Below are 23,284 nucleotides of genomic sequence, written 5' to 3' on the forward strand. Positions count from 1 at the left end.
CATATGCTTATATAATATGCATATAATAACACGAAACAAAAGCAACGGTTGTTGAGGTACATTGAAGTGACACTTTTCCCAGTACCCCCCATGCTTACGCACGAAAAAAGCACGTGTCATGCACAAAGCTAGCCGCCAGCAATTAGCGTTAAATGATAATTCGTTAAACAAATGAGCAGCAATGATACGACAATCGCATCAGCGTTGTACACGCTGGATTAATTATCCCCTTTTCTTCTATTTGAGAAACATCTTGCAAGATGAAAACATAAAAACTCCCTCACAATGTTGACCGGAAGCATTCAAAATGTTTCACGCGATCGCGCAGTGCGTTCTGTTTTTCGTTACCGTCTACTGTTATCGGTTATGGCAAAATCGTCGAACGTGGAAGTTACTGGGCCGTTTACCTGGCCCACCGAATTTTCCTCTCATCGGTTCGATGTATCTCATCCCCGGTAGAGATACATCCCGATATCTTAAAACATTGATCGACCTAACCGCCACTTGTGGACCTGCTTACTGCATCTGGCTCGGACCCATACCGGTAGTCATCGTTAGTTCGGCTGATCATGCTCGAACAATACTGAACTCACCAGCAACGGTGGACAAAGCGGACTTCTATCGCTTTACACCACTTCATGGAATTTTTTCGCTTGCAGCACATAAATGGCGAGTCCATCGGAAATTGATTCAACCCACCTTTAATCAGTCCATTCTTCGTAGCTTCATACCGGTGTTTGAGAAAAAGGCTGAAACATTGGTGCTTCGATTGTCTGAGCTCGCCGAGAAGGATCAACCGTTTGATATCTATCGCTTTACCGCCAAGTGTACGTTGGATATGATTTTTGGTAAGTAACGCAGAAGGATGGCAAAGATATCGTTGTTCATAAATACAAAAAAACGCTTTTTTCTCTTTTAGCCACAACGCTAGGAACTGATATGCACATTCAGGAAGCTTCTACTTACCGCTATTTGGATATACTTGAAGAGTAAGTGACTCATATACCTCTTCCCTACAAATGCGAACTTTAAGATATTCTATTTATTTATCCAGGCTTTTCGAAATCGCAACCATACGAGCGGTCAACATTTTCCTTCATCCACAGTGGCTTTACCGTTGTACCTCGTTGTATCGTAAGGAGGTAAAAGCATTGAAAGAATTTTGTCGTCCAGCTAAAACAATTTTACACGAGAAACGAACTACTGGAATGTTTAGCGAATGTTCAGACAAACACTTCAGTCTTGTTGATCAGCTACAGACCACAACACTCGATAGCGAAGCCGTCGAGAAAGAGTTAAACACAATCATATTCGCTGGCAACGAAACAAGTGCCATGACCGTGGCCAACACTATCCTTCTGCTAGCGATGCATCCAGAGGTGCAAGGAAAACTTTTCAACGAATTGCGAATTAACTGTGGCCTTGAGGTGGAAAACATTGATAACGAAACTTTGAACCGTCTCACCTACATGGAGATGGTACTGAAGGAATCACTGCGATTCCTACCAATTGCCCCCGTCATTGGTCGAAGAACCTCAGAAGAAATCGATCTTGGTGAGTATCGTCTGCCAGCCAATATCAACGTCGTTATCGACATATTCGATATTCATCGCAACCCGGATTATTGGGGACATGATGCCGACCGATTTCGTCCAGAGCGGTTTGAAGGGCTCCAGTACGATCGGTATGCATTCCTGCCCTTCAGTGGTGGGTCACGGAATTGTATCGGCTATCGGTACGCCTGGCTTTCGATGAAGATAATGCTGCTGAAGGTACTCACACGCTACCGAATTGAAACCGATCTAAAGCTGGAAGATTTAGGCACGAAAATAGCTCTTACGTTGAAAATTGCTAACGGACATATGGTGCGCCTGAAAAAGAGACAATAAACACACGATTGCCAGTGCAAAATTGATGTCTACCCTTCTTGCTAAGCTAAGCTTGTCTACCTTCTTGAACATGGGGTTGATTGTCATGCCAAATTTTAAACATGCAGGGAACTCCCACTTCCAGTGCCTCTGAATACTTTTTTCGTACCGTCCGCTGAACAAATATCTGGTTGTGTTGATAGATTACATGTATTATTGCATACTTAGATGTTTATGCGCATTGTTCTATTAGGTATTGTAAAAAAATATGATAAATAAATGACTTATATCTTGGGGCGGCCCTGTGGTGCATGTGAAAAACGGCGCTCGTCCACACGGCAGGGACCGGGTTCAAATCCCATCCGGACCGTCTCCCCGTAGCATGGACTGACTATCCGGCTACGTGGTAAAATAAGTCTTGATACGGCCAGGCCGTTCTAACTGAGCAAAAAAAAATGACTTATAGACGGATTTGTTTTTAGCGCAGCAGATGCGAATACACTATTTTGGTCTAAATAATGAGAACACATCGGTTATACAATCTGGTGGCAGCTAATCTTAAGTCTTCGTTTAACGGTTTTACACCAACTAGCTATTGTACAGGTCTGTGTCTGTGGCTTGTGTATGTTATCATATTAATAACGACCATTTGACAATCTAATGTTCCCAAGCATCCCAAGTATATCTAAACATCCCAAGTATATCACAGACGGAGAACACGAAACATTTGGAATCAATTTCGTGACTAGCGTAATATAGAGCAGACGCGTGTAACTGTATTTCATGGGATATCACAACGAACAGGGATAAAAAGGGGAAAGTAGTGAGCTTCATCGACTTGTGATTTTCTTCACAGTCAAAGTGATTGTTGCCAACCTCAATAATCAAAATATCCGGTAACCGAAAACTTGTTTCAATTGCTCTGAAGGTCGCTTAAGATTTATCTTACAAAATGAAAACGTAAAACCTTTCACTCGGAAATAGTGATGAGCAAATAAGACTTTCGATCCAACCGATCCGAATCTACTTCGCGATCGATTCTCCGCATCCGATCCGAATCTTTCTTTCGAAACAAGTTGTTTGTTTTTGTGATGAAGGTGAAAGGAGAATGGTTTTTGGGATGGATGGATTGAACGCAATATGTGGAGCTTAACAACATCTCGACACATCCGACCACAAGTAAGAATAATTTTCGGGTTCCGATGCTAACTGATCCGGAACATTTCGATCGCAATCCGAATTCCTTTGAATCCCATTTCTGAATCCAGTATCAAGATCCAAGATCGATACGATCGGTCCGGATCAATCCAAACACGAATCGAAACTCCGAAATCCGATTCCGCATCCAGTATGCCCAACACTACAAAGAGACTCGAATCTCCGGAATTTTATCACTAACCAGAGACATTCATTCAAAATGTTTCACGCGATCGTGCAGTGCGTTCTGTTTTTCGTTACCGTCTACTGTTATCGGCTATGGCAAAATCGTCGAACGTGGAAGTTACTGGGCCGTTTACCTGGCCCACCGAATTTTCCACTCATCGGTTCGATGTATCTCATCCCCGGTAGAGATACATCCCGATATCTTAAAACATTGATCGACCTAACAGCCACTTGTGGACCTGCTTACTGCTTCTGGCTCGGACCCATACCGGTAGTCATCGTTAGTTCGGCTGATCATGCTCGAACAATATTGAACTCACCAGCAGCGGTAGACAAAGCGTACTTCTATCGCTTTGCACAACTCCATGGAATTTTTTCGCTTCCAGCACATAAATGGCGAGTCCATCGGAAATTGATTCAACCCACCTTTAATCAGTCCATTCTTCGTAGCTTCATACCGGTGTTTGAGAAAAAGGCTGAAACATTGGTGCTTCGATTGTCTGAGCTCGCCGAGAAGGATCAACCGTTTGATATCTATCGCTTTACCGCCAAGTGTACGTTGGATATGATTTTTGGTAAGTAACGCAGAAGGATGTCAAAGATATCGTTGTTCGTAAATACAAAAAAATATACGCTTTTTTCTCTTTTAGCCACAATGCTAGGAACTGATATGCACATTCAGGAAGCTTCTACTTGCCGCTATTTGGATATACTTGAAGAGTAAGTGACTCATAATACCTCTTCCCTACAAATGCGAACTTTAAGATATTCTATTTATTTATCCAGGCTTTTCGAAATCGTAACCATACGAATCTTCAACATTTTCCTTCATCCACAGTGGCTTTACCGTTGTACCTCGTTGTATCGTAAGGAGGTAAAAGCATTGAAAGAATTTTGTCGTCCAGCTAAAACAATTTTACACGAGAAACGAACTACTGGAATGTTGAGCGAATGTTCAGACAAGCCCTTCAGTCTTGTTGATCAGCTACAGAGCACAACACTCGATAGCGAAGCCATCGAGAAAGAGATAATCGCAATCATATTCGCTGGCAACGAAACAAGTGCCATGACCGTGGCCAACACTATCCTTCTGCTAGCGATGCATCCAGAGGTGCAAGGAAAACTTTTCAACGAATTGCGAATTAACTGTGGCCTTGAGGTGGAAAACATTGATTACGAAACTTTGAACCGTCTCACCTACATGGAGATGGTACTGAAGGAATCGCTGCGATTCCTACCAACTGTCCCAATCGTTGCACGAAAAATCTCAGAAGAAATCGATCTTGGTGAGTATCGTCTGCCAGCCAATATCAACGTCGTTATCGACATATTCGATATTCATCGCAACCCGGATTATTGGGGACATGATGCCGACCGATTTCGTCCAGAGCGGTTTGAAGGGCTCCAGTACGATCGGTATGCATTCCTGCCCTTCAGTGGTGGGTCACGGAATTGTATCGGCTATCGGTACGCCTGGCTTTCGATGAAGATAATGCTGCTGAAGGTACTCACACGCTACCGAATTGAAACCGATCTAAAGCTGGAAGATTTAGGCACGAAAATAGCTCTTACGTTGAAAATTGCTAACGGACATATGGTGCGCCTGAAAAAGAGACAATAAACACACGATTGCCAGTGCAAAATTGATGTCTACCCTTCTTGCTAAGCTAAGCTTGTCTACCTTCTTGAACATGGGGTTGATTGTCATGCCAAATTTTAAACATGCAAGGAACTCCCACTTCCAGTGCCTCTGAATACTTTTTTCGTACCGTCCGCTGAACAAATATCTGGTTGTCTTGATAGATTACATGTATTATTGCATACTTAGATGTTTATGCGCATTGTTCTATTAGGTATTGTAAAAAAATATGATAAATAAATGACTTATATCTTGGGGCGGCCCTGTGGTGCATGTGAAAAACGGCGCTCGTCCACACGGCAGGGACCGGGTTCAAATCCCATCCGGACCGTCTCCCCGTAGCATGGACTGACTATCCGGCTACGTGGTAAAATAAGTCTTGATACGGCCAGGCCGTTCTAACTGAGCAAAAAAAAATGACTTATAGACGGATTTGTTTTTAGCGCAGCAGATGCGAATACACTATTTTGGTCTAAATAATGAGAACACATCGGTTATACAATCTGGTGGCAGCTAATCTTAAGTCTTCGTTTAACGGTTTTACACCAACTAGCTATTGTACAGGTCTGTGTCTGTGGCTTGTGTATGTTATCATATTAATAACGACCATTTGACAATCTAATGTTCCCAAGCATCCCAAGTATATCTAAACATCCCAAGTATATCACAGACGGAGAACACGAAACATTTGGAATCAATTTCGTGACTAGCGTAATATAGAGCAGACGCGTGTAACTGTATTTCATGGGATATCACAACGAACAGGGATAAAAAGGGGAAAGTAGTGAGCTTCATCGACTTGTGATTTTCTTCACAGTCAAAGTGATTGTTGCCAACCTCAATAATCAAAATATCTGGTAACCGAAAACTTGTTTCAATTGCTCTGAAGGTCGCTTAAGATTTATCTTACAAAATGAAAACGTAAAACCTTTCACTCGGAAATAGTGATGAGCAAATAAGACTTTCGATCCAACCGATCCGAATCTACTTCGCGATCGATTCTCCGCATCCGATCCGAATCTTTCTTTCGAAACAAGTTGTTTGTTTTTGTGATGAAGGTGAAAGGAGAATGGTTTTTGGGATGGATGGATTGAACGCAATATGTGGAGCTTAACAACATCTCGACACATCCGACCACAAGTAAGAATAATTTTCGGGTTCCGATGCTAACTGATCCGGAACATTTCGATCGCAATCCGAATTCCTTTGAATCCCATTTCTGAATCCAGTATCAAGATCCAAGATCGATACGATCGGTCCGGATCAATCCAAACACGAATCGAAACTCCGAAATCCGATTCCGCATCCAGTATGCCCAACACTACAAAGAGACTCGAATCTCCGGAATTTTATCCGCATCTCGTACGCTTAACACTAACCAGAGACATTCATTCAAAATGTTTCACGCGATCGCGCAGTGCGTTCTGTTTTTCGTTACCGTCTACTGTTATCGGTTATGGCAAAATCGTCGAACGTGGAAGTTACTGGGCCGTTTACCTGGCCCACCGAATTTTCCTCTCATCGGTTCGATGTATCTCATCCCCGGTAGAGATACATCCCGATATCTTAAAACATTGATCGACCTAACAGCCACTTGTGGACCTGCTTACTGCTTCTGGCTCGGACCCATACCGGTAGTCATCGTTAGTTCGGCTGATCATGCTCGAACAATATTGAACTCACCAGCAGCGGTGGAAAAAGCGTACTTCTATCGCTTTGCACAACTCCATGGAATTTTTTCGCTTCCAGCACATAAATGGCGAGTCCATCGGAAATTGATTCAACCCACCTTTAATCAGTCCATTCTTCGTAGCTTCATACCGGTGTTTGAGAAAAAGGCTGAAACATTGGTGCTTCGATTGTCTGAGCTCGCCGAGAAGGATCAACCGTTTGATATCTATCGCTTTACCGCCAAGTGTACGTTGGATATGATTTTTGGTAAGTAACGCAGAAGGATGTCAAAGATATCGTTGTTCGTAAATACAAAAAAATATACGCTTTTTTCTCTTTTAGCCACAACGCTAGGAACTGATATGCACATTCAGGAAGCTTCTACTTGCCGCTATTTGGATATACTTGAAGAGTAAGTGACTCATATACCTCTTCCCTACAAATGCGAACTTTAAGATATTCTATTTATTTATCCAGGCTTTTCGAAATCGTAACCATACGAATCGCCAATGTTTTCCTTCATCCACAGTGGCTTTTCTGTTGTACCTCGTTGTATCGTAAGGAGGTAAAAGCATTGAAAGAATTTTGTCGTCCAGCTAAAACAATTTTACACGAGAAACGAACTACTGGAATGTTGAGCGAATGTTCAGACAAGCCCTTCAGTCTTGTTGATCAGCTACAGAGCACAACACTCGATAGCGAAGCCATCGAGAAAGAGATAATCGCAATCATATTCGCTGGCAACGAAACAAGTGCCCTGACCGTGGCCAACACTATCCTTCTGCTAGCGATGCATCCAGAGGTACAGGGAAAACTTTTCAACGAATTGCGAATTAACTGTGGCCTTGAGGTGGAAAACATTAATAACGAAACTTTGAACCGTCTCACCTACATGGAGATGGTACTGAAGGAATCGCTGCGATTCCTACCAATTGTCCCACTCGTTGCACGAAAAATCTCAGAAGAAATCGATCTTGGTGAGTATCGTCTGCCAGCCAATATCAACGTCGTTATCGACATATTCGATATTCATCGCAACCCGGATTATTGGGGATATGATGCCGACCGATTTCGTCCAGAGCGGTTTGAAGGGCTCCAGTACGATCGGTATGCATTTCTGCCCTTCAGTGGTGGGTCACGGAATTGTATCGGCTATCGGTACGCCTGGCTTTCGATGAAGATAATGCTGCTGAAGGTACTCACACGCTACCGAATTGAAACCGATCTAAAGCTGGAAGATTTAGGCACGAAAATAGCTCTTACGTTGAAAATTGCTAACGGACATATGGTGCGCCTGAAAAAGAGACAATAAATACACGATTGCCAATGCGAAATTGATGTGTTTGGTTCTATTTTCCAGCCTCTTCACTCATGCTATCAATCTTCGCTTTCACATCATCCGGAATTTCTAGTTCCTTCAGATTATCTTCCCCAATTTCCTCTTCCGTCCTGCGAAACAACATAATTGTGTTAGAAAGCAATGTATTATGTAGCGATAATATTTACTCACCTAATCAATATGTCCACAACATTCTCTACCGCGCTCAGTACGACCTTGTCTCCATCCGGACTGCATTCGAATTTGTGCAACTCCCGCAAAATCTCGTACGTACCCTGTCCTCGCAAATGCGATCTGCCCTTACGTGTCGCACATAGCTGTGCTAATGATTCCACCAGCATTTTGCGCACATCCGGATCCTCCTCGCGCTTCTTATCCGGTCCTAAGTATTGTAAATCTACGGGCAGTTTGTCATTCGTCTCATCATCAAGTTCCTCCGGGCCAGCGAGTGGCAGCAAGATAAACGGCAGAACGTTAATTTCCTCGCTCAAAAGCCATTCGTGCACGGAGGAATCGAAGCAGACATTTTTAAGCAAACCGACAGCACCACCCCGACGCACAATGCTTCCCTCATGGTGTACGAAGGGAAGCAACCGTCTCAACAATCCTGTCGCCTGATTACAAAACACATCACGACCTGCCTTGCTTTGCGACACGTTGCTAAACAGTGGACCGAGGTAATTGAGATGGCACTTTTGCTTGTTGTAGTTAATGCGCGTAAAGCATGTGGTTAGCTTTTCCAATGCGAACTCTATCGCCAGCAGATGCTTCAAGACTCGCTCGACGAGATGCTCAGGGCGGGTGATATTGCACAGTACCATGCACCAAGCATCGCTCAATCGGCAACCTTCGTCGAGTATCGCCTCGTACGCTGCTGGAACTAATCGTTCGGAGAGCTAAAAACAACAGCCCAAAGAGTTTTAGATCTGTTTTTGGAACTACCTTTTCCACAGCAGTAAACATCAAGGAGGGTACCTTATCTACTACGACAGCCGCTCCGATCACTTCAGCTGTGATGTTAACGAGACACAGAACAGCGTCCTTCGCTACGGATTCTTCGCTTGTCAAATTGAGCAGATTATTCAGTAGCGTTTCATTTTTCACCAGCAATTGTATGCCTTCCGCCGAGCCAGTAAGACCTGAAAGAAAGAATCCACCTATTGGAACTATAGCTAAACCCCAACCCATAAACTTCCCTTGATAATCTTCACTTACCTAGTACATGGGACAGAGACACAACCCTTAAATCGAGACGCGCGTTTTTTGATAAAAATGGAACGATTTCTTCTAATGCTTCCATTGGAGTAAAAAAAAACGGAAAATGCGCTAAAACTGACCGACTTTGACCGCAGCGGGTTACGAATGGCACTTGAAATTGCGGTTTGTTTTGATGTTAGCACATGGTTTGTTATGACGCAAGTGCAATAGCTAATCAAACCAACATGCTTTCTCGTTTTGGCAGGTGGGATTTTTAGTTAGGTAGAGCCAAAAAGCATATTAAACAGATTTGGACATTTGAATGACATATTGTACAACAATTTGTCGTAAACTTTACATGATATTGAAGCGAATTAAAAATCGTTCAAGTGATTCATATTATCCAACATACAGAACAAAAATATATAATTTCACTCATGAGAGATGCTCACTGTGCAGTTACTTGCTATAAATTTTAAATTCATATTTTACTGATTCATTCTCAATAGCAATGCCGCATTGAAGCAACATTACTTAAGTTCGCTTTTTATTCGAAAGATAAAAAACTAATAGAAAAATAAACACACTTACATCATGGACTATAATTACGTTTCCTTTCTCTGCAAGTGCACTGCTTCAAATCGATCACCGATGGCTTGCAAAATTTCACCGGGACGTCGCTGGTGTTCTTGAACTAGCTCTGCAATAGCACCGGCAACCTTTTCCTGCAAATCGGCAGGGCTCAGCGAACCATCGTACGGTATCGGTTTGCCAAGCACCGTGCGCAACTTGACAGGAAAGCCGCCATAAATGGGCAGGACGGGAATTTTCAACACGTTATAGATGCGTACAAACAGCCACCTGGCCAACGATACGGTACGAAAGCATTCACGTATGTTAACCGTGAACATGGGAATGATGGGCTGAAACGAGATGATGTGTGTACAACCGTTGCTTTGGCTTTCGGCTATAGCTTCACTTTACTTACCACCTTCGCTTCCAGCGCTACTCTCGCGAATCCAGTTCGATTTTTCCATAGCACCTCATACATATTATCACCAAACTGGGCCTCATACACGCCACCCGGTGCAATCGACAGCAGCTCACCGGCACGCAACGTAGACACGCATGACTGCACCGAGCCAGAAGTGACCTTCATTACGCGCGAAACAAGCCGCCAGCCGGGAATATGATCCAGAAACCGATCGCCAACCGTGTGGATCAGACGGTTTCGTTTCAACATCGTGTCGGCCGTCAGATAGTACATATCGATGGGTAGTGCACCGTGATAATAGATCAACAGTGCGGGCCCTGTCTCGGGCAGATTTTCCAGACCAGTTACTTCATATCCTGCAAGAAAAGAAGTATGCAAAAAGATACTTTTAAAATGCCATTCTGATATATTAATTACCAACAACATATTACCATGAAATATTCTACTATGAAGGTTCCAAACGTACGCCATTAACCATCGAGCCTTGTTCCAGAATTCATTTTCATTGCTATTTCTCCAGAACTGCAAGCTAACACAGAACATTTGTTATCCACTAGTAAGTAGTGCAGCACATCGCCCAACTTACCGAACGATATTGCAAAGATGTAAATACGGAATGGATGATAAAATCAATAACACATACATCCACGGCAGTACAAACATCACCAACAGGGGTAGCGATAAATTATGCATCCATCCAAACCACTCCGGAACTGCAGCTGAAAATTATGAGTTGTAAAGATTGTTATTAGTTTCCTTTTTTTGGGGAGTGAGTTTTGCGAACATTTACCAATCAATGTGCTGCCCAGTCCAGGGAAAATCGTCGAGCCGCTTCCGTTGTCCATGCCTTATGTTGTGTCTGCGCACGATGGTCTCGTTGTGAAGACCTAGCCCAACATGCGGAATCTACAGCATGCAAAAATAATGGAGGGTTGAAAGGTTATGTAAAATTGGTAACCGACGTGACCGCATGCACCGCACTTGCAAAATTATCATTGCAAGCGCGGGTTATCTAATGGGACTGCCTCACTCTGTTGGGTTGGTGGGTCTTATCAACGGATTTCGTTTTGAACTGTAGTGTTCTACTTAATCTACCGTTTTAAGCAGTGGTCGGCAACGTTTGGTGTAATTGATTTTAAATGACTGCGCGCGAAAAACAAATGTTTGGCTTATTTACTAGGTCACCGAAGCCGTCCGCTCGATCAGGCGATCGAAACGCTTTGGCTAAAAAATGCTACGTTGCATTTTTTTATGATAATAAGCATCGCCGCGCTCGAGCGTCCCCTTTGCCCACAAGTTCGCTGTCAATTGGTTCCTGTGATCACATGCGCGATCACATTGATGATCGGCTGTTTGACCATGCTACGGTTTAAACATGAAGACCAAAAACAAGTGCAAATTGTAAGCTTAAGAATTATATATCTAGCCGCATTGTGCAATTTGAATAAAGTTAGTGTGAAATCACATCAGCAAGGCGTTACTATTATTACTTCCGGTTGCTCCGGAGTAAGTTTCATGCGTGATAAATACGTTGGCAATAATTTGAAGTCAAATTAATGATCATTTGAAACGTAATGAAGGCTAATTTTTTCGTGTACAGAACTGACTTTATAATGAAATCAAATATAACTGTTAAACGTTGAACGATAAAAATTATATTTATGTATGAAAGCTTCATTTTTAAATTGTTCCATCGAGTGTAAAGTTTATCAATCCCTGCATTTAAAACAAATGATTTAGATTATTGTTACCTTTTTTTTTGTTAGTCTGCCACTGCGCTCTGTCCAATGCGCCAAACGTATGCAGCAGAAGAAAATCGATATCGACGTATCATGCGTGCAGTCGAAGTGCATGTGCACCTGTTGAGCTTCAGTAAATGTTGAACTGTGAAAAAAATAATAAAATAAAACATAAATGAAAACAAACAAACAAAGCGCGTGCTATTGTTTTAACCACCAATGATTCACTTTGAAGACCCTACTCCCCAGTGGGCCAACAAACAAACCAAACTAACCGACCGAATCGTCTGTCAACGATGTTCCCTTATCGCGTACGATAGGAAATTGTAGTGTAATTTACGACCGTTAATCTAATTTGCTTCCATGCGTGCTTGTTTGCTACGCCAAAACGGCAATTTTGGGGTGCGTAATACGTAGCGACGCGTCTAGTAGAGTCTCAATTGCCATCACGGTATGGCGGAGCGCGATGACTTGTGACGTAGCAATACGAAACAATTCTTGTTGTCTTATGTCCCACTACTTTCGGAGGCAACTTTGGCAAGCAACGGTAATGTAAATCGTTTGTTTAAATCTCATTTGTAATTTACACATCTATTAAGTACAGATATATTAAATACATCCGATCGTTTTGTTCTGTTACGTGTTTTACGTTTTGGGACACGCAGAACCACAATAGCACCTACCACGAAAAAAGGTAAAACATTTAATCGTACGGAAAGGAAACATAAACCGGTGAATGCGCACGTTCGGGCCACGGGTTTCATCTTGCTTTTGCCTTTCTGGTGATGAAACGATCCATCAGTGCATGGAATATGCTGCCTGGGATACGCTGGTGCTTGTTGATAAGCTCCTCGATCGCATACGCGACCTTCTCCTGCAGATCCTCGGGCGTCAGGGACGGATCGTACGGTATCGGTGCGCCCAAATGTGTACGGAACTTGACCGGAAACCCACCGTAGATTGGTCGTACCGGGAACCGGACCGCGTTGTACAGTTTGATGAATAGGCGTTTTGCTAGACCGACGGAACGAAAGCCTTCGCGAAGATTTTCGGTAAACATCGGAATGATGGGCTAAAAAAGTGCAAAATAGTAATCATTAGTGGATCCATACGAAAACCCTCTTTTTTTCGCCACCCCGTACTAACCGCTTTCGAATCGATGGCCACCTTAGCGAAGCCAACCCGTTGCCGCCAGAGAAGTTCATAGTTGCTGTCACCAAACTGTGCTTCGTACACGCCTCCCGGTGCAATCGACAGCATGTTTCCGTCGCGCAATACGCTCGCACACGATTGTACCGTGCCGGGACTGATCTTCATGACGCGGGCAAGCAGCTTCCACCCGGGTACTTTGTTAAGGAACCGATCACCGACGGTATAAATCAGACGTTGTCTCTTCAGGTAGATGCGTGCAGTAAAGTAATACATATCGATCGGGATCGCACCGTGGTAGTAGATGATCAGCGCTGGGCCAGTTTCCGGTAAATTCTCTAAGCCACAAACTTCATAACCTATTAAGAGAGGTGGGGGGGGGGGGGGGGGGGGGGAACGATTAAGCATTGGAATGCAAAAGATAATTAAGAGTCTTACCATGAAATATCCACCCGTGGGCATCCCATACAACGGCGACGAGGGTTCGAGCAACATCCCAGAAGTCAAAATCTCCCTCATTATAAACCTGCAATATAAACCGGCTATTCCGAGCAATATAAAACGGACATTATTTATATACTCTTACAATAGAAGGAAGGTGAACCTGTATCTCATTACCTGTGCAGCTTGTAAATGTAGAGAAATGATATGGTACAGTAAATTAACAGCACAAATGCGCAAGGCAGTAGGAATGTAACCAGCACCGGTGTAAGCAACCGGTACAACCATATCGAATAGTCCAAGTCAATGTATTGTCCTGGGCATAGGGGTGGGAAATGGTAAAACGTTGTCTTCGTTGTAAGAGTCGTGTGTTGGATGTCTTACCAATATATGCGAAAAAAGTGGAATTGCCTACAGTCTCATTACTCAGTGGTATCAAATCGTCTACCGTGCTCATCTTGAAGCGGCAGCAGCAACGTAAGCCTTACGTTCTTCCAATCTGTTCTTACCAACCAACCGTCGTCCAATCGGGAATAGAAGCGGTACGTTCTGGATTCGTTAGTCAAGCCGAGTGCACTGCAAACTACACAAAATGGCATAGCATTAGTCGATAGTGTTTTAAGGCCAATGCTAATTAACCTGACTACTGATGACCATGACCGTTTTGCGATGTCGCGGTTGGAGCAAACTTACCCGCTCTAAACGTACAAAATCGCACAGCTGGCAGAATGGTTTCACGTAGATCCAGCAATGGGGTAGCAGTCACGGAATATCGCACCGATCGTCGTTTGTGGCGGTTGTGCATTGAGAAGAAAATGTCACCAAAAGCTGTGCACAAACTGTGGCAGCCTTGTCTTTACCAGCTCCAGAACTTTTCTTTCTTATCGGCGGTCACAAGGGATAGCGATGATGACGACACGGAGCATCATCAATACGCTATGCATTGTGTTTCTGCGCTCGAATGCACAACTAACTGAAGCACTGACGGCCACACAAAACACTTTGTCCCTACGTTCGATTTCTTTGTGGGACGCGCGTTTCGTTTAGCAGACTGCTTGTGTTTGTACACATTGGCCACAGCCTTGTGGTTTGCGTTTTCTCCTAATTACGAATCAATCGCGTCAATATACTGTGAATGACACATCAAAATAAAAAAAAAAACCCACGATAAACCACCCTTCTCTGTCCTCGCGCAACCCTTAACAAAATGTGTTGTTTTGTTTACGCTACCCTTGTTTGACAGCTGATCGTTACCGGTGTGTGAGTCCGATGAGCGACCTTAATGTATGTGTATGTGTGTTGGGCAAGCGAACACAACATTCCAAACGTCAAAAGTTAAACCGCACACAATTCGCTTTCGTTTTGGCCAATTTCTCTCTTGATGAATGGAACTTTCTATTTTGATTCGCATTTTCGGTGAAATAATTTATTCGTAGCATCCTTGAATTTCGGTTCTGCACGACAATGGAATTTTGTGAGTCTTTTGAGCAGAGTTATGAACCAAGTTTCGACATACTTCAAATTATGGAATAGACTAATGCATTGTCAGGCGTTGGTTAGTTAGCTGTGCAAATGATTTTCTTCTTGTACGGACAATTTATTCCTTTACGGCGGAAGATTTCATTTCAAGGATGCACTTACATTGGCCAACTAACTTACATATTTGCAATTTTAACTTTCAGCCTGACTACGGAGCAGTGAACATTCAGATTTAAAAATGAAATTTTACATTCGTCAGTCGGATTTGTTTTGAATGAAAGAAGAGATAGAGAGAGTTTTGTAATAGATAACCCGTGGTATGGATTCTCTACACAAGTGGGGAGTTTTGTTTCTTTGAGCCGGAAAAAAAACAACACGATACGGAGGGTAGAGGTTAAGACTGGTAGACAAATTAATTAATTTGCATTATGCGCTAACCGTTGCCGGGAACAAAAACCACCACGTTTTACGTCAGCTTCTTCGCCTTCTGATAGAGCGTATCGACCACCTTGCCCATGTGCTGTATCGTTTCCAGTGCAGTCTCGTAAGTTTTGTCGACCGGCGTTTCTTCGAACACGATCAACACGCCTATACCTTGATCCAGAATGCCACTAAACTTCTTGTCCAGAATCATCTGTGAGAGCTTCTTTTCAACCTGAGCGATGGGCAGGGCAATCTGTTCTGCGATGAAGCTCACCTCACACTGTGAGTACGGCTCGATAATACGACACAGGTTCTGCTCGAGCATCGTATCGTACAGTGTGCCCAGATGTGCCTTCACGATCACATCGTCCTCCAGTTCCTTCTTGTACTGCTTCAGAGCGTCCTGAAAGTCGGCCAGCGAGCGTTTGTGCGATGCTTCCGCGACCGCCTTCATGGCGTCGATATCGCGGCCCGAGTATGTGATGGCCTGTAACGGAAATCACATCTATCACATTCTTAACACACTTTACAGCTAGTTTTGGTACGTACCAGCTTGCCACTGACAATTTGATTCACATCGTCTGACTGACCGAGCATGATCTTGCACAGCAGCATGTACTTCAGTGCGGTCAGTGCCTTGCTGCTCTGCACAGAATCGAATCCTTCGAACGCTTCATAGAAATACGAGAAGGCGGTTTTGAAATCACGCTCGTCGGCCGCATGCAAAATTCCCGATTGCAGATCAAGCGTAGCCTGCACCTTCGGTGCACAGTAGATTGCATTAGCTGTAGTACGTGCGGACGTGAGGGCGGCACGGGCCTACAATGGAGAAACAAAATGTTTGAGATAGATTCCTTCTTCGCTAATACGGATAAGCTTCCGGATTTGTTCATACCTTCGGTAAATTGCTCAAGGCGTGATACGTTTTGCTCTCGAGCAGCTGTACCTCGACGAGCAGATTTTTATCGTCCAGCTTCTTCAGTTCCTTTAACAGCTGGCTGCCAAGATTAAGCGCTTCCGTGTACATGCCCGTGTCGAAGTAGAGCGCAATCAGTCGAGCCTCAAGCGACTGCCGGAGGAAGGTGCGCTTTTCCTGCTTCGCCCATTCGATGCACTCCTTACACAACTGCACTTCTATACCTGTTTCGGCTTCCAGATCAAGAAACAGATCAACTAGCGAACGTACCAGTTTGGCAGCTTTCGCCTTGCTCAGGAAGCTCAGGAACGGACGGGTCACTTTGATAAGATCAGCCAGCTCCTTGGCCTTGCCTTCCTTCTTGTACGTTTCGCCCAGTTCGAGAATTTTCTGTTCCTTCTGTCTGATCTGTTCTTCATCGTTTTCGTCCACCTCGAGATCACGGGCAAAGTTGGTCATATCCTGCCGATTCAGCGAGTGCGATTGGGCACGGTCGATCAGCATAGCACCAGCCATCTCGATACAACTGTGGTTCAGTAGTACTGTGCCTTTGTATGTTCTATCGTTGCTAGGGTTGTCTCCGTACTGTCAATGCAAACGACTCTCGCTACACGGTAATGTGAATCAGCGTTTAAAACGTTGAGTGGCTGAAAGTGTTTGATTCAAGATTTTAAATGCCTTTTGTTTCCAGCCAACCATTCGTCAGGGACAAAGAAGAGGCAGGAATGCGGAAAGCCGTGCATGTGTCTCGGTTCGAGGACAATGACGTTCAAAATCGCACAAGTCATCGGAACGCTACGCCGAAGCAGATGTCAACAAGTTCGGATTTTGTACATTTTCGAACGCAAAACACATGCCCTTCTGCTAGTCCTTCACGTTTGCCTTTGCACCAGAAGCTTGACTCACCGAAAACGGAATGATTTGCACTTGAAGATCAATTATATTTCGTGAAATTCGCGCAACAATTAGACGAAATGTTCGTGGACGATTGGTTTTTGATGAAGCGGTTTGACAGTACTATTTCTGTTCAGTCATTCTATGACGTTTCGCGCGGCTAGATTGGCAGCGCTGGTTTCAGATTGGAAACCAACCGTTTCCGAAGCGTTCCAGCGTTTATGTTGGCAAATATTAATTTATTTTTCAATTATTTTGGGTTATGTTGGGTAAAATTACAACAGTTTTTTAAAAAAAAAAAAAAATGGAGAATTTTAAATTTACAAATGGTAATGTAGCCAAAGTATTTTTACGATAATGTGTATCAAACGTCTACAATAAGGCCAAACGTCTTCGGCTTGCGTCTTATGCCCGATATTTGTTCCTGTTGTCAACGCATTCGTTCGCTGGCAGGCACAAATTCAGAACGTGGGTAGCAAGAGAAGCTTTCATAAAAATTATTAAAACCAGGGTAACTGCTGAAACGAACAGGTACGTTTAGCTTGAAATCAAAGGTATCGATAGCCCTTCACATGCGAAAAGTATTTAAAACCCTTTTCTGCATCTTTCCCTTGGTCATTACAGCCCGAAACGGATCACGTCGTAGTTGTACGCGGTGTTGTGGCGGAAGTGCAGAGAAAAAGTTAGATTGTAAAAATCTAAGCAAAAGACTAGAGAAAAAGTGGTTTTCGTGGTACATTAACAAATATCGTCTCGTGTAAAAGTGATTTGTGGATTGTGTGAGGTGAGTTCGTTTGGTATTTGCTTCCTTGGTTCATGTGATTTTTTTTGCGCATCTAAGCACACTGTTGAATTTCGTCATCATGGCGGCGTTCACGGTTCCGAAAATAGAATCCCTGCCTGCACGAGTGATCTCATGCGCACGGACGCAGGATGCAACAGATCAGTTGTGGTTTTTATTTTAATTGACTGCTTTTTTTGTTGTTGCTTTTTCTTCGGCAGAAAATCACCATTTTGACAAAGACCAGCCTAAAGTACACACCTTCCCCATCATTCCTGGTACATACCGCACACTTGTGTGAAGGTGTTTGTGTGAGTGTGTAGACGCGCTCGAGATTGCGCTTGTGTGTTGCAAAGTGTAAAGCCGTTGCTTCTATCAGAATCGCCAAGATGAATGCAGGGATGAGCAAAATACATTTCGTCAACACGACGGGTGTGTCGTTGAATGATCGCTTCACATCGATGACCAAAACGCATGTTGGATACGGCGCGGCTCCGGTAATGATGGAAGCACCGCTTGCCCGGCCGAATCCTGTTGCCATGGTAGATAGCAACCGTCGACTAATTGATCAGTGGGATCGTTTACATGCGCTGCTGGCCACAAAAGTAAGTTAAAAGCTTGAAGAACGAGGTGTAGGAGTTTGGTACTAATATCACATCGGTGTATTTTTAGACGACCAGTAACATTCGTTCGGCCAGGCAACGGCTTCAGCGTAATACATTGGCGCAGCAGATGAAGCGTACCATGACTCGGCTGCCCGGCGGTGTACGCCGTTTGCAGCGATCAAACAGCTTTACCGATGTAGCAACGTAAGTATTTAAGAATACTGTTAAAACATTTATCATATTTTCAGTCGCAAACTAATAATGTTCATGCTCCTTGAACATAGGTTAACATCACCTTCGTTTCTTTTAATCGAATTTGATGTCATAATTCAAGGGAAAATATATTCACTGTCACGAATCAGAACAGATAGTTTCTCTCTCTGTTGTGATGCAATGGCATAGTACAGGCCAATGGAAATACAACTCTTCGTTACGATTGTCCTTGAATATAGGTTAACATCACTTTTGATTTTGTTCCTCAAATTTGATGTCATAATTCAAGGGAAACTATATTCACTGCCACGAATCAGGACAGATAGTTTCTTTTTCTGTTGTGATGCAATGGCATAGTACAGGCCAATGGAAATACAACTCTTCGTTACGATTGTCCTTGAATATAGGTTAACATCACTTTTGATTTTGTTCCTCAAATTTGATGTCATAATTCAAGGGAAACTATATTCACTGCCACGAATCAGGACAGATAGTTTCTTTTTCTGTTGTGATGCAATGGCAAAGTACAGGCCAATGGAAATACAACTCTTCGTTACGATTGACCTTGAATATAGGTTAACATCACTTTTGATTTTGTTCCTCAAATTTGATGTCATAATTCAAGGAAGATTAAACTCTGTGCCACGAATCAGTCTTGAGCCTTTTGCTGCTCGATTCTGAGGCAAAGGTACAGTACACCGTGCTAAACGTACGCAGTTGTCCTTGGGTAAAGGTTAGCATCATTTTCGAAACCTGTGTTTCTGAATTTTGTGTCGTACTGTAAGGGAACAGTAAAAAAAAAACGACGGAAAAGCCAGAAATAAATTCTGTCATGTTTGATTTCTGGGACTTACGCTTCTTTACATGAAATTGAAAGTCTTTCGCTATCATCCGACGATCGAAATGATCGTCCGTTGTGATGTGAATTTAATTTAGTTTTAACTGATAAAACTTAATTTCCCCTTTTTCCAATTTATCTCCAGGATGAATGCTGATCGGGTGGAACTGTTGCAGAGGGTGCGTGGTCGTACACCGACGGTCTCTTCCCGCCTGGGTGCGGCCCGTAACGTAAGCCGCGGTCGCAGTATGTCACGAGGACGAAGTGCTTCACGGAATCGCAGCACATCCCGCGGACGACAGCCTTCGCTTACTCGTTCGAACTCACAGACCAACCTACAACGTGCCGGTTCTCGCACCAACTTGACTCGCGCCGGATCCCGCACCAACTTGACCCGTGCCGGATCCCGCACCAACTTAACTCGGGCCGGATCCCGTACCAACTTGGCTCGCGCCGGAAGTCGTAATGGACTGAACACAGCTCGTAAAACGATCGCACCAAATGATGCCCGACGGCGTATAAACCGCAACAACCTGATTGCCAATCGGTTGGGTACAGTTAACGGTGCGGTCGGCGCACGTGGCCGTAGCCGCAGTCGAAGCCGTGTCCGTGGAGCAGCAGCAGCAGCAGCAGCTAATGCGCCGCCGTCTGGAGCCCAAAATGGCCGAGCACGATCGCGATCGCGTAAACGTGTCGGATCTAGAACACGAGCGGGAAGCGTGAACAGCCGGCTCGGTATGAATCGTACGAACGAGCCAACCAACGCTGCCAGTGGCCGACGGGCCAATGGAGGCCGAGTGACTAAACGAAGCCGTAGCACCCGCCGCGGTGTGCCTAATGCCTCAACGGCCGGTGCACGCGCTGGACGCCCGCTGAAGAGGTAATGCTAGTTGAAATTCAAAGGCGCGCGGTGATCCATAAAATGGGCTATCCCACCTGACACGTGCTATACACCACTGACGGAAAGAGTCTGCATATCTTGAAAAGGAAAACGGACAGAGAGAAAGCATTTCCCTCCCCCCCCAAGGCTGGCAGATGTGAGGGAGCAATATTTATTCCACCACTTAACCTTAATAGGGGTCAACTGAAGCAATCCGCAGGCGGGTTCGAATGCTTCTTTCTAAAGTTCTGCAGTTACTTATGTAAAGGGTTTGATTCGTATGTTAGTCACAAAGCTGACGATGACATGTTAAACGATTCACCAAGCTTATTTGCGCCCTTTGATGTGGACGATTCCTTACGCCAAACACGGAAGAAGCACGAACAGTACGAGACAAGCATGTTTTCATACTCCTCCGAAATGAAGACGCCCGATGCAAAAAGAATCGTCACTGTCATATAGTTTGTCATACGGATTAATTCAGTCGGAAACCATCGATCCGTCCGTACCACTACCAACGACCTTCTCATTTTAGCTCCGGCCCCAGCGGAGGATAGAAACGGCATCTCATCGTGTTGAATAATGATTGTCATATTTGCAGTAAAGCTACTATCGCCGGTTTGAGATTGACTTACGAAGCAACGCTGGTAAAAGAGTCGCACTCCTCGATTGTCCAGTTCTTTTGTCGTTCCAAAGGAATCGATAGCATTGAATGGGCAGAGCATAATCGAGTATTTACCGCGTTGCATACCGTGTTCTGCTCAGGACACGTGCCGTAGTCTCTAACTCGCCGTGTTGATACGCAGTTAAGCATTTCTGTTTCTGGCTGTGCAATGGAGATAACAGAAAGCGTCCGCGTCCTGGAGTCGTTATGGTTGCTATAGCAACTTTGAGCAATTGAGATGACGAGCAGTAATTGAACATTTGGGTGAGAAAACGCGCATATTGTTGGAAAAGTGACAGTACGCGTTACCCCAGCAACAAAAACATGACTCCTGCTCGTTTCGAACGGATGGCAAATATAAACTGTCGTTTGTATGCGCTTCTGCTGCTGCGTAATCGCACTGAAGCGCAATGTCAGACAACATCATCATCAACAACAGCCATATGTGTGTGTGTGTATGTGGCCGCAACGAACGAGAAAGGGAAAGGACATTTTCCAACTTGCTTCATCTGCTGTGTTGGGCGGGCTAGCTAGATGCGCATCGGAGATGTGAAAAGGAAAGCGCGTAAAGATCGTAATCTTCTCTACTAGTGTCGTTGTTGGTGTGAAAGCGGTTGTTGGGACTGGTCGTTGTGCTGTACTGGTGAGATAACCATTAACGAAACCTCATGTGTGGTTTAAACATATTTCTGATTGAAGGTATTTGCCGGGGAATATTTGCTCTATCACTATCGCTAAATGTATTTGTTTTCCTTCGAGATGTAGCGATATTGTCTGCATCTTGAAAACTGTCCTGCAAACGATCATCCCACCGAACGATGATGGGTGTGGTGCAAGCGGATTGGTCTACTTCGCCTTCGTCTATCGGAACTGGATCATACATTCTCTTCCGTTCTTCTCCGTAAAGCAACATCATCGAATGCAGCATGAGGGTGTACAGCATCCGGATGACTGAATTTTGAACAACGACCATCACTATTTTCTTTGCAGAGAAGCGCCCAAACGCAAAGGAGCGGGTGGTAAAGCAATGGCGGGAGCAGCCAACAACGGCGGCAGAGCTAATGGTGGAGGAGGTGCAGGTGCAGCATCCAGTAGACGTGGACGATCCCGATCACGCCGTGCAAATTCGCGCGTTCGTGGACGCAGTGGTGAGTGGTGTCACATTTGCTTGCTTGGTCGTGAGATTTGTAAATTGTAACCGTTCGCCTTAACTTTCTCTTTACAGCTTCAAACAATCGTACCGGACATGTAAAGCAGCAGCCCAAGAGCCGCGAAGAGCTGGACTGTGAGCTGGATCAGTATATGGCAAACACGAAGTCGTCGCTCGATAAAGAAATGGATCAGTATATGAATGGCTTCGATTCGGTACGCATCTGAAGCAGCTCATCGATCGATCCAGCCATACATTAACCTACACTAACAGGCAAGCCGTTTTAAACTAATATCCGCTACTGTGGACATTAGGTGAACTCTATACCTTTAAATGGGTATTATTACGACGTATCATTAAGCAAGACACACGAATGCATTTGCGGGACTCTGGTAAAGTTTGTACACCTATATATTGCCAGGAGTGACGACATCGTGACTTACAATATAAGTTCGAAGTTAGTTTTATTCAACTATACTACCAGTAAACGCTATATATGAAACAGTGTATCATGTACAAAGGATTCTCACGTAGTTTGTTAACATTATATGAATAAAGAAGAAAAAAAAAGAATTTTAATTCACATTTAGGTGAACACAAGCGAAGTATTGCGAGTTTTTGTGTTGCTGCATATGGCATTTCTAGCGCTGTCTGATGACATTTACTAGCTTCACCCACTCATTCGGTGGCGTTCGATCTCACCATAATATACGCGATGCGTGACTTGCGCGGAAGCGTACGTTTTGTTTGACAGTTTTGTCAAAGGGTAGGTCACGGAACAGATGACATAAACAACAACAGTGAAGTTCACTGCCGGTAAACATTGTGTTTTTTAGGCAGGAAAATAGGAAGAAAGTAAGATAAAATTGTTCGTGAAAAGTGTTCCCAGAGTGCGTGAATTGTGTGCGTTGTGCGTGTGGTATATACTAACAGAAGATTAGAGAGAGAGACAGAGAGAGTGTAACCAATGGCAACGATGATTTCCGAGGAAGAAACCCTCGTACAGGTGAGTTTGTTTTGC

The 23,284-nt window shown here is 44.0% G+C and overlaps 8 protein-coding genes across 18 annotated transcripts in view; 4 read left to right on the top strand and 4 right to left on the bottom strand.

Moving 5' to 3' along the window:
* LOC125761447 (transmembrane protein 68-like) overlaps positions 1–23,284 on the bottom strand; it is a 50,841-nt gene that overhangs the window by 6,415 nt on the left and 21,142 nt on the right. Inside the window, exons 1-7 of one of the 5 annotated variants that reach the window (XM_049422585.1) lie at positions 12,048–12,110; positions 11,843–11,975; positions 10,882–10,997; positions 10,678–10,810; positions 10,523–10,620; positions 10,086–10,447; positions 9,504–10,020 (exon numbers count right to left, since the gene is read on the bottom strand). In XM_049422585.1, the coding sequence (XP_049278542.1) occupies positions 9,703–10,020; positions 10,086–10,447; positions 10,523–10,620; positions 10,678–10,810; positions 10,882–10,936 (966 nt within the window). In that variant the 5' untranslated portion in view covers positions 10,937–10,997; positions 11,843–11,975; positions 12,048–12,110 and the 3' untranslated portion in view covers positions 9,504–9,702. Of the gene's footprint in view, positions 1–9,503; positions 10,021–10,085; positions 10,448–10,522; positions 10,621–10,677; positions 10,811–10,881; positions 10,998–11,121; positions 11,329–11,842; positions 12,111–23,284 lie in introns of those variants that run through there. The other 4 variants (XM_049422586.1, XM_049422584.1, XM_049422589.1 and 1 more) reach the window with 4 other exon arrangements.
* On the top strand, positions 27–4,881 carry LOC125761427 (cytochrome P450 4g15-like). 3 transcript variants are annotated; one of them, XM_049422539.1, is made up of 3 exons: positions 27–848; positions 920–989; positions 4,038–4,881. In XM_049422539.1, exons 1-3 carry the CDS (start codon positions 308–310, stop codon positions 4,870–4,872), a joined length of 1,446 nt encoding a protein of 481 aa, XP_049278496.1. In that variant the 5' UTR covers positions 27–307; the 3' UTR covers positions 4,873–4,881. The 3 variants fall into 3 exon arrangements, with proteins under 3 accessions (XP_049278496.1, XP_049278497.1, XP_049278495.1); XM_049422540.1 differs by lacking the exon at positions 920–989 and adding an exon at positions 3,902–3,971; XM_049422538.1 differs by lacking the exon at positions 4,038–4,881 and adding an exon at positions 1,055–2,733.
* LOC125761426 (cytochrome P450 4C1-like) lies at positions 2,790–7,889 on the top strand. Of its 2 annotated transcripts, none has more exons than XM_049422537.1 (3): positions 2,790–3,826; positions 6,904–6,973; positions 7,039–7,889. In XM_049422537.1, the coding sequence occupies exons 1-3, from the start codon at positions 3,286–3,288 to the stop codon at positions 7,871–7,873; spliced, it is 1,446 nt and encodes a 481-aa protein (XP_049278494.1). In that variant the 5' UTR covers positions 2,790–3,285; the 3' UTR covers positions 7,874–7,889. The 2 variants fall into 2 exon arrangements, with proteins under 2 accessions (XP_049278494.1, XP_049278493.1); XM_049422536.1 differs by lacking the exon at positions 2,790–3,826 and adding an exon at positions 6,288–6,828.
* Positions 7,896–9,304, bottom strand: LOC125761437 (protein HGH1 homolog). Of its 2 annotated transcripts, none has more exons than XM_049422572.1 (4): positions 9,116–9,304; positions 8,876–9,039; positions 8,072–8,796; positions 7,896–8,010 (listed from the first exon to the last, which is right to left on the bottom strand). In XM_049422572.1, the coding sequence occupies exons 1-4, from the start codon at positions 9,198–9,200 to the stop codon at positions 7,911–7,913; spliced, it is 1,074 nt and encodes a 357-aa protein (XP_049278529.1). In that variant the 5' UTR covers positions 9,201–9,304; the 3' UTR covers positions 7,896–7,910. The 2 variants fall into 2 exon arrangements, with proteins under 2 accessions (XP_049278529.1, XP_049278528.1); XM_049422571.1 differs by having other exon boundaries at positions 8,876–9,057.
* LOC125761445 (transmembrane protein 68) lies at positions 12,391–14,859 on the bottom strand. Its single transcript, XM_049422583.1, has 6 exons — positions 14,114–14,859; positions 13,805–14,003; positions 13,598–13,736; positions 13,418–13,521; positions 12,977–13,338; positions 12,391–12,902 (listed from the first exon to the last, which is right to left on the bottom strand). Exons 2-6 carry the CDS (start codon positions 13,875–13,877, stop codon positions 12,591–12,593), a joined length of 990 nt encoding a protein of 329 aa, XP_049278540.1. The 5' UTR covers positions 13,878–14,003; positions 14,114–14,859; the 3' UTR covers positions 12,391–12,590.
* Positions 15,288–17,277, bottom strand: LOC125761435 (26S proteasome non-ATPase regulatory subunit 11). The gene is made up of 4 exons (XM_049422559.1): positions 17,145–17,277; positions 16,218–16,885; positions 15,872–16,141; positions 15,288–15,809 (listed from the first exon to the last, which is right to left on the bottom strand). Exons 2-4 carry the CDS (start codon positions 16,752–16,754, stop codon positions 15,366–15,368), a joined length of 1,251 nt encoding a protein of 416 aa, XP_049278516.1. The 5' UTR covers positions 16,755–16,885; positions 17,145–17,277; the 3' UTR covers positions 15,288–15,365.
* Positions 17,518–22,868, top strand: LOC125761430 (translation initiation factor IF-2-like). Its single transcript, XM_049422556.1, has 7 exons — positions 17,518–17,663; positions 17,757–17,916; positions 18,135–18,518; positions 18,586–18,722; positions 19,715–20,449; positions 22,104–22,261; positions 22,339–22,868. Exons 3-7 carry the CDS (start codon positions 18,303–18,305, stop codon positions 22,488–22,490), a joined length of 1,398 nt encoding a protein of 465 aa, XP_049278513.1. The 5' UTR covers positions 17,518–17,663; positions 17,757–17,916; positions 18,135–18,302; the 3' UTR covers positions 22,491–22,868.
* Positions 22,970–23,284, top strand: part of LOC125761436 (uncharacterized) — a 57,869-nt gene continuing 57,554 nt past the window's right edge. For all 3 annotated transcript variants that reach the window (XM_049422560.1, XM_049422569.1, XM_049422563.1), the window contains exon 1: positions 22,970–23,269. In XM_049422560.1, the coding sequence (XP_049278517.1) occupies positions 23,231–23,269 (39 nt within the window). In that variant the 5' untranslated portion in view covers positions 22,970–23,230. The remainder of the gene's footprint in view (positions 23,270–23,284) is intronic.

Source organism: Anopheles funestus, chromosome 2RL (assembly GCF_943734845.2).
Source record: "Anopheles funestus chromosome 2RL, idAnoFuneDA-416_04, whole genome shotgun sequence".
Taxonomy (NCBI): Eukaryota; Metazoa; Arthropoda; class Insecta; order Diptera; family Culicidae; genus Anopheles; species Anopheles funestus.